The sequence below is a fragment of the Aphidius gifuensis genome, linkage group LG6, assembly GCF_014905175.1.
Source record: "Aphidius gifuensis isolate YNYX2018 linkage group LG6, ASM1490517v1, whole genome shotgun sequence".
Lineage (NCBI taxonomy): Eukaryota > Metazoa > Arthropoda > Insecta > Hymenoptera > Braconidae > Aphidius > Aphidius gifuensis.
The window spans coordinates 3,092,282-3,110,224 of NC_057793.1; the positions used below are offsets into that span (position 1 = coordinate 3,092,282).

Below are 17,943 nucleotides of genomic sequence, written 5' to 3' on the forward strand. Positions count from 1 at the left end.
TACACGTGTTTGTCTCACCGGTTGACACAGCTAAATCGTCGTGACCTTGTGCAAAACAAAAAAAAATATATATACTGGATACATCTGATTTTTCACATGGAAATTTAAATAAATTATTCTCTTCTAATGTACCTTCAACACACATTCATCAATGAATATACATATTAACAATATTAAATAAAATCAATCAACTACACTTTTTGGCTTGTTCAATGTCACGGTCTTGTGCATCATCATTGTACTCATCACAATATTCATGATCAATAAATTAAAGCAATTTATTCTCATGTAACTTGTTTAACACTGTACATGTATACATTTTAAAAATAAAAAAATAACTTGATGACACTTATCAATGTGTTTTTTTTTTATTTTTTTTAAAACACAAATGCATTTATTAATTTGTTATCAAGTTTTTTTTTATTTTTCTATTAATATTATATTGAAAAATAGATGTATTAAAAAATTTAAAATAAAACATTTATTATTTAGTAAAAAATTGTAAATAAACTCACCATTTTATAATAAATTTTTTAATCTTTTAATTTTAGATAATAAAAATTATTCTACTGATGATTTCGTTAGTGGAAAAAATTTCTTGTGAAGATTATATTTCGACTGAAGCTCAATAAATATGACATATGAAAATTATATTGAGGTAATTTGAATTTAATTTGTTTTTATATTTCAAACAGTATTCAATAATTTTTTAACTATTTTTAATAGCCAACAATGATAATTACGATCAACAGTAGTTGACAAACACTTGAGTACCTGCTTTATTATTTAACTGATTTACTATTACATATGAGCACGTGAGCAAAAATCCAATTTGATAAGATAATAAAGTGATCTCGTGTCATTATCATCTTCATCAATTTTTTTTTATTTTGTAAATTTTTTATAAAAATAATTGTCTGTGTTATATTAATTAAAAACCTTAATGACATTGCAGTTTAAAAGTTTATTTTATCAATAAATATCAGTAATTTTCATGGCTTAATTATGAAATTTAAATTTGTGATTTAAAAAAAAATAATATTCTGTAAATTTATAAATATTTTTCCATTTTTTAAAAAAGATATTTGATTGTTTTAAATGGTCTTGTTTTTTTTCTTTGATAAATTTAAAATTTAAAGTCAAAATTAATAACAATTTTATTTATTTTTAGCTAAATGAAATTTTGTGTGAAACAAAGAAAAGGACAGTTGAACTTGTCAGCTATGAAATATGAATATCATCCATCTTCGTGTGAAGAAATTCATTGATGAAGAAATTTTGACTTTATACAGTCAAAAAAACCAGGTAAAATTTTCATAATAATTTCAACTAAAAAATATATTATATAAATTGAATTTTATAATTAAAAAAAAAAAATATGTTTTTACAGTTTTTTTCACAAACAGGTTTACATTGTCTTCGACGTAGTCAACCTGTTAACTTAATGCGACGTAGTTGGTCCAGTGATTGCTGGCCATTACAAGTTATAAAAGTTCCAAGTGGATTTGATTGTGCATTGCCTGCAGAAGAATCTATCTTGACATGATTAATATTGTTAAATACAAACAATTGTGAATAAAACATTGACAACGTGAATCAACAAGATGTATTTTTAAATATATTCAAATTAAAATAAACAAATTGTTTTGTTCTGTTTATAAAATTTAATAATTAGATTTGAAATTTTTCTTCAATTTCAATAAAGTCAATTAATTCCATGAATTCGCCTTGTGTTTTGGAAGAAAATGAAAACCATCTGGTACTTTTCCCAAAAACATTTCCCTTTAACAAATAAAAAAACAAAGTATTTTTTAAATAAATTACAAATTAATAAAATAAATAAATAATATATCAATATATTTCTTACGATATTTTAATCCAGTCAGCACAATTTGAGCTTGCCAATAGTGTTTCAACTTCATCACGTCCCCGATAATAAGGTGGTCGATCATTCATTTTTTGTGGTGGATGTTCTAATATTCCAACAGGAACATATCTAAAATAAAACAACAATAAAACTTGCTGCTATTTAAAGTAAATTAAATTAAAAAATTAAATATACCTGTGAAGGAATGACATCCACTCTAGCATAAATTTTCTAGTTGTTTCAACACCTTTTGTATCAGATCCCCAATGATCCAAGCCATAATTTGCATATTTTTTTAATATATCTAATCTTTCAGAAGTTGGAACATCAATGATTGTTTTTTCTTTGATTTCTTTAAATATCCAGGGCTTAATTAATGCACCACGACCAATTGTAACACCCTGAATACTTGGACAATCATTTCTAACTTTTAAATAATCATCATAAGAAAATATATCACCATTACCATAAATTGGAATTGGATTTGTTGCTGCAGCACATCTTTCAATATATTTCCAATCAGCTGATTTTGTATATCTCTGTTCACGAGATCTTCCATGAATCTAAAAATTAATTTAACACAATAAAAATCATATATAAATTCTAAATAAATATACAATGAATAAAAATAATTAAATAATTTATATTTACAGTTATCATTGATGCTCCCCAGTCTCTAAATTTCGGCATTAAATTATGAGCAATTGGTTTATCTTGATAAACTCCCATTCTTGTTTTGATACTAAGTGGTACATCAATAACATCACTAATTGATCTAACAACAGTTTGTAATATACCAGAACGATTTAACATACCACTACCAGCACCTTGTTTATAAATTAAATCAATTGGACAACCCAAATTTAAATCAATAAAATCAACATCAGTCTCTTGATTTATTAGCTGTGCACATCTTGTTAATACACCTGGATTATTACCACATATTTGTACACCAAATATATCCTCTGTATCATATTTTTTAACAAGTGCCCATTCTTCATTTGCTCCTTTTAATATTTTTGGTGCTAATGCCATTTCACCACATGTTATATCAGCACCATAAAATTTACATATTCTACGAAATGGTAAATTTCCAACAGTTGTTAATGGACTTAAAAATAATTTATCTTTCCAATCAATTTTTTTTTTTTCTGATAAACGAAGTTTTATTAAATCATAATCAATAACTGCACCTAATTTTTTATCATCATCATCAGTCGTATCCATTTTTTTTTCAATATTATTATCATCAGAATTATCAGTAATATTTGTTTCAAGTTTTTGACGTTTTTCAGCAATTTCTTTATTATCATTTTCAGCTTTTTTAATAGCATCACTTTCTTTAATTATTTTTTCAGATTTTGAAAAATTATATTTACGTTTACGTAATATATCTTGTAATGGCAATGGTAATCTATTTTTAGTCATTGATTTTTGATTATTTAAACTTTCAATTTTATCAGGATTAATTATATTAAAACCGTCTTTGTCAATATGATTTTTACCAAATCTACATGCTGTTCCTCTTGGACATCTTCCAAATAAATTGAAGGTATAACATTCTGGGCCAATATCAGGTTCTTTGATTTTTAAATATTCAAGTCTATCATGCATAAACGAGCATTTTTGTGAATTACATTTTTTTTCTGGTTCATCAGATGTTTGATCTTGGAGGGATGAACAAAGACTTTTTTCACGTGGTGCTTTAAACGGTGGTGGTCTTGCTTTATTTTGACCACCTGTTTTATCTTTTTTTTTATCAAATTTTGTTTTTTTTCTCGGTGGTTCATCGTCATTTTTATTATTGTCATCATTAGTTATTTCTAAATTTAAATTATCTTCATCAATTTTAATTTTTTTTGCAACTGGTTCATCACCATCATCAGCTGTCAATGATTTTTTGTTATTTTCTGGATTACAATTTTTACTTGGTACTCGAGCATGGTCATCAATAATGTACCTGGTTACAAGTAATATAAACAATTAAAATTTTAACACAAGTTTTTCTTTTGATTATGGAAAAAATTTAAATAATTTCGTATTACTAATTATGAAAATAACAATAATACAACATTAAATTTTTTAATCAATAAATATTTAAATAATTAATAAACAATAAACTATTTCATTTTAAAAATTCAACAATGTTCATGTTGTTTTTTTCAGGTTAGAAACACTTTGGTAAATAAAAAACTTTAGAAAAATTACATGATTTATCAATTTGTTCATAAAAATTGTATTTCAACTTACTCTGGTTTTATTCTACACACTCCCTTGAATTTATCATTGATTAAATCTATATCAACTGCACATTTATCATTTAAATTTTCCATGTTTATTGTTTAGTACATGTTTTTTATGTATTTACACGAGTGAGAGAGAGAGAAAATTATATGCGGTGAGTCGACCGTCGACATTAAATATCAAGGGGAGGGTCCACCGAGGCACTAGCCATTCAACTTTCAAGATTGGTTCAACAAATATTTTTTTTTTTTTTAAATAATTGAATAAAACACTAAATAAATTTTATAAATAATTATTATATTTATTCAAAAAATATGTTATAAAAAAAATTAGAAATATTATTTTAAATATTTCGTTACTATATTTTTTCGACTGATATAAATTTCGATTTTCGATATGGCTTACCCGGTGTAATTAAAAATTAAAACACTGCGGGTACACTCGGGGCAATGTCTTGTGAGTTTTTGATTTTAAATTCAACAAGTTCAACAACTGGTGGAGATATTTCTCCGCCAACTCTACACTTTTTTCCGTAAATGACTAATGATTGGAAAAAAGGTGGAGAAAATGTCTCTTCTCCGCTACTTCTCCAAGATATGTTGATCAAAATAAGCTTTTTTAAAAAATCATTCGTGCTTTATATCTGATAAGATAATGATCCATATTATTAATTTTCTATATAATATCAGACTTGGAGTCAACCTTACGATTTTCAAGTTTTTTTTTGGAATCTTGTATTCAATTTTTGTTTGAGAGACTTGAGCGTATATATCAGCTGTAATTTTGATACAGAAATTGAATACAAGATTCCAAAAAAAAACTTATAAAGCATCTTATTGGTATAACGCCTGTTTTTTTTTGTTTTATTTTCATATCGCATCAGATCATAATGGCCTTTCATTTGGAAAACATACTAGGAAATTCAGTAGCACCAAGTTTTACTATATACAAAATCCTATTTTCTAAAATAGCTGTCAACATACTACTTTTCTCGATTTTCTTAATAAATCATCAACTTATTATTGCTTGTATTTACGCAAAATTACTGAGTATGTTTTCCAAATGCAAGGCTAATATGTGTCAGATGCTGGATGAAAATTTGATGATTCATCAAGTCCAACTGGTTGAAAATTTAAGTTTACGCAATTCTAATGAAATTGATTTTAACAAAAAAAAAAAAATGAAAAAGTATACTTGCATCAATAAATAATGCTTGGAACATAATGAAATTTTTTTTCAAAATAGTCAAAGCCTGTCTTTATATTTGCCTGATTATTTTTAAAAAATAATTTTCTTTTCCTTTTTGCGTATTATATTTCAGCTTATTTCAAGGCACTTAAATAATATAATCAGTGTAGCTATAAATACGAAAAAAAAAAAATACTAATCAATAATATAACTTGTGTTATCACACTAATATTATTATTGTTTATGTATTGTGGATAAAATTTTAATTTAATTAAAGGGTCAGTCAAGTTCTTAATGCTCCAACAAATGAGATTTGTCGTTTATTTAATATGATTACTAGGTCACAAATTATCTACAAAGGCTTCTATTTTTTTTTTCAGTACAGAAAAAAAATTTATTTCACAGGAATCACTATCACTAGTTGACACACACTTTCTTTTCTATACTCTTGAATTATTTGAAAATTTAAAACATACAAAAAAAAAAAAATATAAATTACAATATTAAACTGAAGATAAATTTGTAAATAAAATGGTTAAAGATGATGCTGAAACAACAGCCTTGAAAAAAGAGCTTGATGATTTGATTAAAAAGTGTCAGGTATGTTTGAAAAAAATAGCAACAAATTATTCAATGTTAAAAAAATTATTTATTAATAAAATTTTAATTATAATTAATTTATATTAATTTTTAGGAAGATCAAAAAAAACAGCAAGATGTTACGATGGAAGATGCTTGCAGTGCAGCTGCTGATGCACCAAAAATAAAATTAGCTATGAAAAAATCTCTCAAGGGTCACATTAACAAAGTCAACTCGGTTCACTATGCCGGTGATAGCAGGTGATAAAAATTAAATTAAAAATAAATCCAAAAATTAATATAATGATATTTTTAGACATTGTGTAACTGGATCATTGGATGGAAAATTGATTATATGGGATTCTTGGACAGCAAATAAAGTTCAAGTTATTCCCCTACGTTCAGCATGGGTGATGACTGTTGCTTTTGCACCATCAGGTAATTTTGTTGCATGTGGAGGAATGGACAATATGTGTACTGTTTATGATGTCAATAATAGAGATTCATCTGGTTGTGCCAAAATGACCAGAGAACTTTTGGGATATGAAGGTTTTTTATCTTCATGTAGATTTTTAGAAGATAATAAACTCATCACTGGATCAGGTGACATGAAAATGTAAATAATAAAATTATTTTTTACATTTTCTATTTATTATTTTATATTGAACGAAAAAAAAAATGATTTGTTATTTGTTTTACAGATGCATATGGGATTTAGAAGCAAATAAAAAAACAACAGAATTTAATGGACATGCTGGTGATGTTGTTAGTATCAGTCTTTCACCTGATGGCAACAGTTATTTGACAGGATCAGTTGATAGAACCTGCAAGCTATGGGATTTTAGAGAAGAAAAAGCAAGACAAACATTTTTTGGTCATGAAGCTGATGTTAATTCCGTTTGTGTAAGTAAATTATTCATTATTTTTTTTTGTATTTTAAAATTATTAATTAATATTATTTATTATGCTTGAATAGTTTCATCCATCTGGTCAATCATTTGTAACAGCATCTGAAGATAAAACAGCAAGACTTTGGGATCTAAGATCTGATCAACAATTGGCAACTTTTACACCACCAAATTCAAATCCTGGCTTTACATCTTGTGGTTTATCACTAAGTGGAAGATTTATATTTTGTGGTTGTGATGATAATGCCATTCATGTTTGGGATACTTTAAAAATTCAACACAATAGTACGTAATAATAAAATAAATAAAAACAAATAACATATTGTTAATTAAATTTTCTTTTAGCTGTTTTGAATGGTCATGAAAATCGTGTAACTTCATTGAGTGTTGCTCCAAATGGAATGGCACTGGCAAGCTGCTCCTGGGATCAAAGTGTTAGAATTTGGGTCTAAATAATCAATCTAATATTTATTGAAGAAGAAATTAAAATTGAATAATGAAAAGACCTGAAATGTTTGAAATATACATCAGGTGCTTGTAATTGAATCAATGAAAAATAAATACTCTGCTATAATTATAATACACATTTAAGTAATTAGAGTAATGATATAAATCATCAAATAATAATACGATTGTTAAAAAAAAGAAAAACAATAAATTAAAAATATTTTGAATGAGTTTTAAAATTTTTTGTATTTTTTGATCCATCATCATCATCATCATCATCATCTTCATCACCACATTACATTACATTCATTTACAATATGTTTTTTTATTCAGTTTTTTTTTTTATCACTTTATACTTGCAGCATTATTTTTTTATTTTCATTTTTTTTTTATTCAAGTGCTATTAAATGCTTGACAGAAAAATAAAAAAATCAAAAACAATTTATTTGTATCATCTGTTACAGTGTGTGTATTTGTTTTGATCAATAGATAAATTTTTTTTGTGCTAAAATTATTTTGAATCGCACTTCAGGCTTTATTAATTTATTTTTTAATTATTCAAATTTAATTAGCAGCGTGCAGTTGGATTATAATTATTCTAAGAAAAATTGAAGAATATTTCACGCGACTAGTTGATGTAACAAATAAAAAATTCTACGACTAATCACGTGACTACATGTGCTATTGATAATAATAATATTACTGCTATTTAATTTTAATCTAATTAGCAACATGATCACATTTTTATTTGACGGAAAAATAGAAAAAATAATAAATTAAATAAACATAATTAATTTAAATCTTTTTTAAAAAAGATATTTTATTTTTAATTGTCAAAAAAATATAATTATCATGACTAGATATTAATTTAATTAACGTAAACAATAGTAGACTGCAATAATTAGGGCTAGAAAATAATTTAAAAAAAAAAAAAGAATATCAACAATGTATTTTTGTTGTTTCATTTTGTTTTTTTCTTTTGTTTTTTTACACGCTGTAATTAAAGTATCACAGAAAATGCGTAAAAATGTAATTGATTAATTAATACGATTATGTACATTATTTGATGATTTGAATTATAATGGAAAATGAATATTTTTATTTAAAAATAAATATAAAATAAAAAAATTTAAATATAACAAAAAAATAATTCATTTAGTTGGCAAGAAAAATTTTACATATATTTGCGCAAGCTCGACCATTAATTTCATCAATATAGATTTAATATTAATATACTTTTTTTTTATTTTATTTTTTAATTCTATAAACATTGACAGCAAAAAAAAAAAAAAAAAAGTAGGCATTTAAAAATTTCCAATGTCTTTTCTCAATTATTTTTCTTTTTGGAGATTTTTTTTTCTTTATTGCGATCGATTTTTGCAGTGTATTAGCGTAGTTTTATTTATATAGAAATATATTATATACGTACTTTATATATATATGTATAATTTGAGATACTGTAGGACCGATTTAGTGATAATGATTAATTATTAAAAATTAATGGCAATTTTAAAATCCATCAAGATGAATGAGCAATGCAATAATAACTGTAGCTCCTGCTTCTTTTGTTGCCCATTCAGTTGATTCAATACCATCAACTCTTTCTTTACCTGGACTTGTTGTGTATGATCCAGGTCTTACCAATAATTGAAATGCCGTTGATGCATTTAATTTTCTATTTGATTGAGTATCAATATATCTTTAAATAAAAAAAATACAAATTAACAAAACGAAGTATATTTTAAAGCTCTCGAAATTTAATTAACTTACGGATATTTTTTTGAGCACTCTTTGGACGTGACATGATTAATATTTGGTGAAAATACAACTTGTAAATTTTGTTCATCAGTATTTATATTTGTTGTTAAATTACTCATGTCAAGTTGTTCAACAGTCAATAGCTCTCCCATATCTAAAATCCATCTACAAAAAAAATAACAAATATATTAAACTGACAAATTTTAATCGAAAAATAGACGAAGAAAATGAGACATTTACCTAATTGAATCTAATCCTGTTCCATAAAATGCAACATGCCATTTATCTGTTGTACTTTGAGGTATTTGATTAGCATTTATACTCATTTTTAATGGAAATCTAACCCATCCAACTGGAATACGAAATTCAGCTGGTGGTTCACCTTTTTCACAAACAACTTCATCTGAATTTATTTTATAACACATACTACAATAACATGTTATATCATCAAGTAAAAAAAATTCATCTGGTAATACTAAACTTTTTTTTAATCTCAAACATGCTTTTAAATATTCACATTTTTTAGCTGATGTTACAATAATTGTTCTATTATTTATTGTTATATTTTGTGATATTATAATTCTTTCATTATTATTATTTTGTTGATTTTGTCCAGTAATATTTATATTATTATTACTACTACTATCATTACTTTTAATCATATGATTATTATTGTTGTTATTATTAATTCTTGATGTATCACCAGATGAATTTGTTGCTTCATTATTTATTGGTGTATTATTGTTGTTGTTGTTGCTATTGTTGTTATTATTGATAATAATATTATTATCAGTTTGTGATGTTATAATATTATCTTGTATTAATATATTTGAATTATTCATTTGACTATTTGATGCGATACTTTCATTAATTGCATTATTTGCATTTGTTGAATTAATTGCTGTATTTAAATTTGACATATTACTTGATGATGCTGCTGATCCATTTTTAATATTAATATTCGTTGCATTATTTATATCTACATTTGTACAATCATTGTTCAGGCCAATTATTTCATTACTAGTATTATTATCATCATCAATATTATTACTATCATTAGTATTATTATTATTACTATTAACATTATTATTATCATCATCGTCATCATCATCATCATCATCGTCGTCGTCGTCATCATCATTATCATCATCAATATTATTAATATTTTCACCATTATCATTTGAAATTGTATTATTATTATTAAAATTTAAATCAATACTTTTACATTTTTTTTGTTTTTTAATTTCTGTATTTTGTAAATCATTCTCAATATCAGATTCATCATCTGAATTATTATCAATTGATTGACAACTTGTTGTTTTACCAAAATTATTTAATATATTATTTGTTGTTGTTGTTGTTGCTATTGGAGGATTACTTGTTGAATCAATTGGTATAAATGAATTTGTTGGTACATTATCGTCATTATTAATTTTAATTTGTTCATTGGACGGATTACCATTAATATTTTCTTTTTCATAACATTCAAGATCAGCTTTTTCACGTGAATTATCTGGATCATCAACAAAGGTAATTGTATTATTATCATTAGCAATTGCATGATTAATAGCATCATTATTACGAATTGTTGTGTGATCATTTGGTGTTCCAATAATTGATATTTTTTCAACTTGACCATATAAATCAATAACACCATAAACAAATTGTGGTAAATCAGATACAGCAACTCCTTGATCAATGTCATTTATAATTAAATGTAGTTTTGATTCTTCATCAATTAACAGACCAATTGTTGATTCAATTTTAATATTATCTAAATTTTCACCGTATCTTGTTTTAATTTTAACACCATTGTGTGACATCCAATCACTACATATGATCCATGAATTTTTTTTAAAACCCAATGCTGTTAATGGAAATGTTGCTTTATCTGGTGATATACATGTTACACCACACAATATACCAGATACCCATCTTTCATTTAATTTATCAATTTTAATTTTAAATATTTTACCTTTAACAAGTGGTTTATTTGTCATAACAACACCCTGATTATATGATGAAACTCTTTTAGCAATTTTTAATCCTTCTAGCTCAATATTTCTTCCATGATTTTCATGAAATTCATAATTAATATCTGTATTTGTTATATCAGTTATATTTGATATTGATATTTGACATGGTGTTATTGAATTTTCTTGTAATTTTAATTCAGATAATTCAACAGATGTATCATCCATACCAGCATCATTACGTAATGTTAATGGTACAGAATCAAGTACAAGTTCAAGTGAATCTTGTAAACGTAAACTAGCATTTAATGACATTAATAAATTTTGTTGTTTTGTACTTGTTATTTTAACAGCAACAGTTGTACCAAATAATTCAACAATAACAAATATTAATTCTGGTATATTTGTTGCTGCAATACCCATATCTTCGCCATTAATATAATATTTTAAATGTCCTTCATGGCTACGTTTAAGTGATATTTTATCATTGACTCTCAGCCAATCAAGACTTGGACAATAATTTGGTGTTAATACATAATTTTTATGACGTATTTCATTACCACTTAAATACCATGCATCAATTGGTATTGATGTCATACTTGGTACAAGATCCATTGATGTTAACCATGTACCAATTTCATTACTAATAACACCAATTTGTAATGAACCACACCATTCTGTTGCAATTTCTTGTATTGATATTTCGAATAATTCATTTGTTTCTAGTGGTGATTCACTTAATAATACAGCATGATTATATTCACGACATCTTGCTGCAATAATACGATCACTATTTAATTGTATATTAAGACCAACTGATTCATGAAATTTATGTGTTATTTCATTTTGTATTTGTGGCTGTATAACTGATGTTGGCTGTTGACTTAAACTATTTTCAGATGCAAGATATTGTTGTGTCATTGTATCACGTCTTTCTGGTTGTACAATAGTAACTTGTGCGCATTGTGCATATAAATCAATTACAGGATAAACATAAGCTGGAAGACCAGTACAAGCAATACCTTGATCAACTCCATCAAGATAATAATGTAATGTTGAATCAGAACATCTCATCATACCAATTCTATTGCCTTCTGTTAATTTATCTAAATCACAAGAATAATGATGTCTCAATGTAACACCATCACGCATAACAGTTGAACCAGATAGCATCCATGTATCATGATCAATATCAGTCATTGTTGATGGAAATTCTAGCTCATCTGGTCTTATTGCTGTGACACCAGCTTCAATCGCACCAGACCATCTACCAACCATTTTATCAATTGATACTTGAAATAATTCACCATCTCTTAATGGTCTATTTGCAATAACAATTGCTTCATTAAATTCACCAAGTGCACGTATTCTTGATGCTGTTAATCCATTATTTGATATTCTAGCATGTTTACCATGTACATGATGAAATCTTAAATCACTGTATAATGTTGTATTACTAAATGATGAATTATTTGTTGTTGGACTATAATAATCAGAATAATCAATAATTGTTGCTTGTGTTGCTTGTCCATAAAGATCAATAACACCATATATTCTTTCTGGTACATTAACAGCAGCAGCACCTTGATCAATACCATTTACAAAAAAATGTATTGTACCATTATCTTTTCTCATAACACCAACACGATCACCAACTTGTAAACGATCTAAATTTTGTCCATATTGTTCAATAATTGAATTACCATTATGCATAACACCATTACCAGTCATAATCCATGTACCAGATCTAACATTTGTCATTGTAAATGGAAATTCTAGTTCAGTTGGTGAATGTGTTGTAACACCAATTTCAATTGAACCAGCCCATTTTGTTACAATTTTATCTAATTTAACTTCAAATAATTCATTACAACGTAATGGACGCATTGTTAATACAACACCATTATTAAAATCATCCATTGCATTTGGACGATGTGCTGTTCTACCATTATTAATAACATCAGCATGTGTACCACAACATGGATGAAATGTTAATCTATCAAGTGGTTCATCATCACCATTATCATTTAAACCTTGTAAATGTAATGTATTTCTTCTTGTTATTAAATTTTGTTCTTCTCTTTCATCACGATCAACAATTGTTACTTTAACAGTCATACCATATAATTCAACAACACCCCATACACCTTGTGTTATTTTTGCAGCAATTCCTTGATCAAGACCATTTATTAAATAATGTAAATTACCATTACTATGTCTAATCATACCAACTCTATCACCTTCTCTTAATTCATCAAGATTTATTTCACCATATTCACGTTGTATACCTTTACCATTTGTTAGAATACCACATCCTGACATCATTGTTGTACCTGATCTCATATTTGTCATTGTTGCTGGAAATTCAAGTGCTGTTGGACTATGACTTGTTACACCAACTTCAATACTACCTGACCATTTATCAACAAGACGATCAATACGTATTTCAAATAATTCATTATCACGTAATTGACGATGTGTCATGACAATACCATTATTAAATTCATCAAGTGGACGACGACGTTCAGCTGTTCTAGCATTATTTGATAATTTTACAAGTGCACCAACATGCTCATGAAAACGTAAACGATCTTCACGTATTGCTTGTGCTGTTGGATTTTTTGGTAATGATACATTCATATTTACATTTAAATTTACATTTAAATTTGCAATCATATTTGTTGCTGCTGTTGTTGATGATGATGATTCACCAAGTGGATGATCATTATTTATTTCTGGTGTTGTTATTTTTGGTGATAATGACGATGACGATGATGATGATGAAGATGATGATAATGCAGATGATGATCTTGTTGGATTTATTATTGTTATCTAAAATATAAAAATATATAAATTATTTATTTTGTAAAATTAATATTAACAGGAGAACATTACCTGTATACACTCGTAATATAATTCAATCAAAGCAAAAACTTTAGTTGGAATGTTTGTTGCGGCTACACCTTGTGATAAGCCATTAATATAAAAAACAAGTTCATTATTTATTGTTTTCATAACACCAACAGTGTTACCTTCCTCTAAATTATCTAAATTTGTTGTGTAATTTATTTCTGTTATTGGTTGACCATTTTTGAGGATTCCAGTACTTGTTAACATCCATGTTTGTCCAGGACTTTCTCTTCCTGTATCTGGATCATTTGTTGTTATTCCAATTTCTATAAAATCACTCCATGATGTAAACTGTAATATTATTTTTAAAGTAAATCAATTATTAATTTTCTACTATTGAAATTTAATAAAATACTTTTTAAAGAAATAAATAATCCATTAACTTTTCTGTCAGAGTTTTGTAAATAAATAAATAAAAAATAGTAATCAAAATCAAATAAGATTAGGCATATATCATCAATCATTAACAACTTAATTTGATTATATTAATTAATCTTAATTTGAATTAAGACAGCTGACACAATTTAAATATTCTTAACCTGACGTTTTGATAATCATTGATCATCATTACCTTTCTGTCAATTCTTATCTCAAAAAGTTGATCATCTTTGAGTGGCTCCAAACTCATAACATGTTTTTTTTCTGAATCTGTGCAATTTCTTACTGCTGTACAATTGTTGTTTATTAAATTTATTCCATCTCCACATTGTCGATGAAACATTTTATATTTTTCCAATTCAATAATATTATTCACACACAATATTTAGAATTAATAATAACAATTATTATTTTTTTTATTTTTGACACTTGAATATTTTTTTTATTATTTAAATTATTAAAAATTGTAAAATTAACCGAGAGGCAAAGGTCTTACCCCGGCCCGGAGCATCATCTACGTGAACAATCTGTATATTATTAATAATTTTTATTATTATATTACAAATACATATGTGTACAATTCAATAATAAAAAAAAAAAAATGTATGTACATCACTCTTGCGCGCGCAAAAGAAATTATTATTATTTAATTGCTAACCGCATAGTGGTGCTGCGGTCAATTTTTCTCTTTTAAAATTGTTAAAAAAAAATTCACAAAATCACAACAAAAAAAAAATAAAAAGAAATTGTTTATTTATTAAATTTACTAAACATTTACTTATTTATTTATTTATTTTTGTATTTTGTTTATGATTTACTTGGTGTGCAAAAGTCCGATCTTCAAGGCCGTCTTTGAATAAATCTTCTGGATCAAACATAAATGATTGATGATTTTTTTTTTTTTTTTTTAGCTTGTTTTTTTTTATATCAAAATGATTGTTTACAATATTTAAATCATCTTTATTCTTCACGTGGTGAACTTTTTATTCAAAGATCTTCTTTTTAAAATGCTTTTTACATTTATTTTATTTACTCTTTTGTAAATTGTTAGATTTTTAGCATAAAAATTAAGAATAAATACTAAATATTAATTAATTGAATTATTAAGGTTTTTAAATAATGTTTGAAAATCATACAATCTCATTCCAATAACCAAAATAAAAATAATTCTCTTATTTCATTTCACTATTATTTCTTGAATAAATAAAATAAGATTATAAATTAATATTTTATTTCCAACATAAATGATAAACAAATGATAATATTACAAAAAAATTGATAACATAAATATCATCTGTCAATAGAAATATAATGTAAATTTTCAAACAAGTGTAGCATATTATATTACATAAAAAAAAAAATGATATTTGCATAATGATGAAATGGCGTTTAGTCAAGAAAAATAAAAATGGATTTTGTTGAGTGTCACTGTCACCAACTGTCAGACTGTCACATTGCAGTGTTGATAAACAAACAGGTTTGACAGTTTGCTATTCGACATTGTTATGTGTATTTTTTATTCTCTTCGCAATTAATTTCACATATGTAAATAAGTTTTACAAATAAAATGAAAATAATAATACAAGCTTAATTGAAAAATTTCATGTATTTACAACAATTGAGTTTATGTGACAAATAAAATGCTTAATCATGAAATGATACAATTGTTTGACTATAAAAAAGGTGAAGAAAAAAATTCTTATCAATTGATTGACAAAAGATTAACTTGCGTGAGTTATATACAAGAATGCTACAATTATTGTCATTATATAAATATTATCAATGAATATTGTGATAAATTAAAATTAATTAAATTTTATAATGAGCCAATATTTTACAGAATATGCGTTGAGCATAAAATTAAATTTGTAAATGCCATCCTGCCAAGTATTATTTAAAAGGTTGCAATGAGTTCTGCCAGCCTCCAAGGCCGATGCTGTGAATTAATGCCAAAGCAATAGGTGAAAGTAGCAGGTATGAAATGTGTGTGTGTGTGTGTGTACATATTCCGAATTAATATTTGAAATTTGTTTCGCTTGTTGTATTTTTGTTGATATTGTTAATGTACAAAGTATAGTTGATAGGGTGCAGATGTCAAACATGGGAGGAGTTGAAGAGCATATTTTTAATCATTTTACTCAGGTGTCTTCGGATAGGGCACAAAGTCGTTGATCTCACATTTTCCATGATTCATTTTCAAGTGAATCAATCAGTCAATAATTATGTATACAAATGGTCTAAAGTAGATAAATATAAATTTGGTACCATCGTTAAGAAAATAATTAATGATATTAAATAATTTCAATAGGTTTATTATCTACCAATAAAAGTTTTTTATAATCAATGTGTTCTTCCAACAATGATGTGTTCCATTCCATTGATAAGATATATATTTATTCGTGAAAAAATTGAAATAATTCATGGTCATTCAGCTTTCTCAGCTCTTGCTCATGAAGGAATGCTTGTTGGTCGTTTAATGGGCTTGAAAACAGTATTTACAGATCATTCATTATTTGGTTTTGCTGATGCATCAGCAGTATTAACAAATAAATGTTTAGAAATATCACTTGCTGATTGTAATCATTGTATATGTGTATCACATACTGGAAAAGAAAATACTGTATTACGTGCTAAAGTTAAAAAAGAACGTGTGTCTGTTATACCAAATGCTGTTGATACAACATTATTTACACCAGATATTAGTAAAAGAAATAAAAATAATAATATAACAATTGTTGTTGTATCAAGATTAGTTTATCGTAAAGGTGTTGATTTATTAGCACGTATTATACCAATAATATGTCAACGTTTTGATAATGTACAATTTTTAATTGGTGGTGATGGACCAAAACGTTGGCTTATTGAAGAAATAAGAGAAAGAAATTTATTACAACATCGTGTTACATTACTTGGTAGTTTAGAACATTCACAAGTACGTCATGTATTAAATAAAGGACATATATTTTTAAATACAAGTTTAACTGAAGCATATTGTATGGCTATTGTTGAAGCAGCATCATGTGGTTTACAAGTTGTATCAACAAAAGTTGGTGGTATACCAGAAGTATTACCACCAGAATTAATTTATCTTGTTGAGCCAAATGTTGAAGCATTAATTGATGGTTTAGAAAATGCAATTAATGATTTTACTTGTGATAATATTATATCACCAATTGATGTACATAAAAAAGTTGTATCATTTTATAATTGGTTTGATGTTACTAAAAGAACTGAAATTGTTTATGATGCTGTACAAAGAGAGGATAAAAAAATACTTGGCATGCAACTTAATAGTTATTTATCAAGTGGTGTTTTACCATATTTACTTGTTGTATCATTTTGTTTTATTATTTTAATGCTGCTGGAATATTTTGTTCCAAGAAAGTACATTGATATTGCCAAAGATTACAACAAAACCAAATGTCGACCAATTACCACCAAAAAACAAGACCTAGAGCTACAAAGATGAAAGCAATCATTTTTCAATATACATTTTACTATTATTGAAAACTGTTAATTAATTTAATTGTTGCTTCATTAGAAAATTTTACGTGCTGCTATGTTTATTTTGAATTTATTATTGAAAATGTTAAAAAAATAAAAATAAAAGAAAGACAATAAGCTTTTTAAAAACAGTATTTCCATGATTCATTTTCAAGTGAATCAATCAGTCAATAATTATGTATACAAA

The 17,943-nt window shown here is 25.9% G+C and overlaps 4 protein-coding genes across 4 annotated transcripts; 2 read left to right on the forward strand and 2 right to left on the reverse strand.

Moving 5' to 3' along the window:
- Positions 1–951: 951 nt before the first annotated feature.
- On the reverse strand, positions 952–4,300 carry LOC122858866 (tRNA-dihydrouridine(47) synthase [NAD(P)(+)]-like). The gene is made up of 5 exons (XM_044162073.1): positions 4,118–4,300; positions 2,519–3,827; positions 2,063–2,430; positions 1,868–1,996; positions 952–1,782 (listed from the first exon to the last, which is right to left on the reverse strand). Exons 1-5 carry the CDS (start codon positions 4,198–4,200, stop codon positions 1,710–1,712), a joined length of 1,962 nt encoding a protein of 653 aa, XP_044018008.1. The 5' UTR covers positions 4,201–4,300; the 3' UTR covers positions 952–1,709.
- A 1,291-nt stretch (positions 4,301–5,591) lies between these two features.
- LOC122858874 (guanine nucleotide-binding protein subunit beta-2) lies at positions 5,592–8,380 on the forward strand. Its single transcript, XM_044162088.1, has 6 exons — positions 5,592–5,899; positions 5,994–6,139; positions 6,195–6,494; positions 6,580–6,781; positions 6,855–7,071; positions 7,132–8,380. Exons 1-6 carry the CDS (start codon positions 5,831–5,833, stop codon positions 7,236–7,238), a joined length of 1,041 nt encoding a protein of 346 aa, XP_044018023.1. The 5' UTR covers positions 5,592–5,830; the 3' UTR covers positions 7,239–8,380.
- Positions 8,381–8,567: 187 nt separating this feature from the next.
- On the reverse strand, positions 8,568–14,817 carry LOC122858860 (neuralized-like protein 4). The gene is made up of 5 exons (XM_044162058.1): positions 14,446–14,817; positions 13,860–14,165; positions 9,232–13,796; positions 9,004–9,156; positions 8,568–8,932 (listed from the first exon to the last, which is right to left on the reverse strand). Exons 1-5 carry the CDS (start codon positions 14,593–14,595, stop codon positions 8,743–8,745), a joined length of 5,364 nt encoding a protein of 1,787 aa, XP_044017993.1. The 5' UTR covers positions 14,596–14,817; the 3' UTR covers positions 8,568–8,742.
- Positions 14,818–15,892: 1,075 nt separating this feature from the next.
- Positions 15,893–17,943, forward strand: LOC122859686 (phosphatidylinositol N-acetylglucosaminyltransferase subunit A). Its single transcript, XM_044163371.1, has 2 exons — positions 15,893–15,982; positions 16,561–17,943. The coding sequence occupies exons 1-2, from the start codon at positions 15,893–15,895 to the stop codon at positions 17,719–17,721; spliced, it is 1,251 nt and encodes a 416-aa protein (XP_044019306.1). The 3' UTR covers positions 17,722–17,943.

Bases quoted from the DNA above. Each gene is read 5' to 3' on its own strand.
- LOC122858866 (XM_044162073.1), bottom strand. From the start codon at position 4,200: ATGGAAAATTTAAATGATAAATGTGCAGTTGATATAGATTTAATCAAT. The intron at 3,828-4,117 runs GTAAGTTGAAAT...ACTTGTAACCAG, and splicing joins GTGTGTAGAATAAAACCAGA to GTACATTATTGATGACCATG. The intron at 2,431-2,518 runs GTAAATATAAAT...ATTAATTTTTAG, and splicing joins GGGGAGCATCAATGATAACT to ATTCATGGAAGATCTCGTGA.
- LOC122858874 (XM_044162088.1), top strand. From the start codon at position 5,831: ATGGTTAAAGATGATGCTGAAACAACAGCCTTGAAAAAAGAGCTTGAT. The intron at 5,900-5,993 runs GTATGTTTGAAA...ATTAATTTTTAG, and splicing joins ATTTGATTAAAAAGTGTCAG to GAAGATCAAAAAAAACAGCA. The intron at 6,140-6,194 runs GTGATAAAAATT...TGATATTTTTAG, and splicing joins CACTATGCCGGTGATAGCAG to ACATTGTGTAACTGGATCAT.
- LOC122858860 (XM_044162058.1), bottom strand. From the start codon at position 14,595: ATGTTTCATCGACAATGTGGAGATGGAATAAATTTAATAAACAACAAT. The intron at 13,797-13,859 runs GTAATGTTCTCC...TTTATATTTTAG, and splicing joins TATATTACGAGTGTATACAG to ATAACAATAATAAATCCAAC. The intron at 8,933-9,003 runs GTAAGTTAATTA...TTTTATTTAAAG, and splicing joins GAGTGCTCAAAAAAATATCC to ATATATTGATACTCAATCAA.
- LOC122859686 (XM_044163371.1), top strand. From the start codon at position 15,893: ATGCTTAATCATGAAATGATACAATTGTTTGACTATAAAAAAGGTGAA. The intron at 15,983-16,560 runs GTGAGTTATATA...TAATTTCAATAG, and splicing joins TTGACAAAAGATTAACTTGC to GTTTATTATCTACCAATAAA.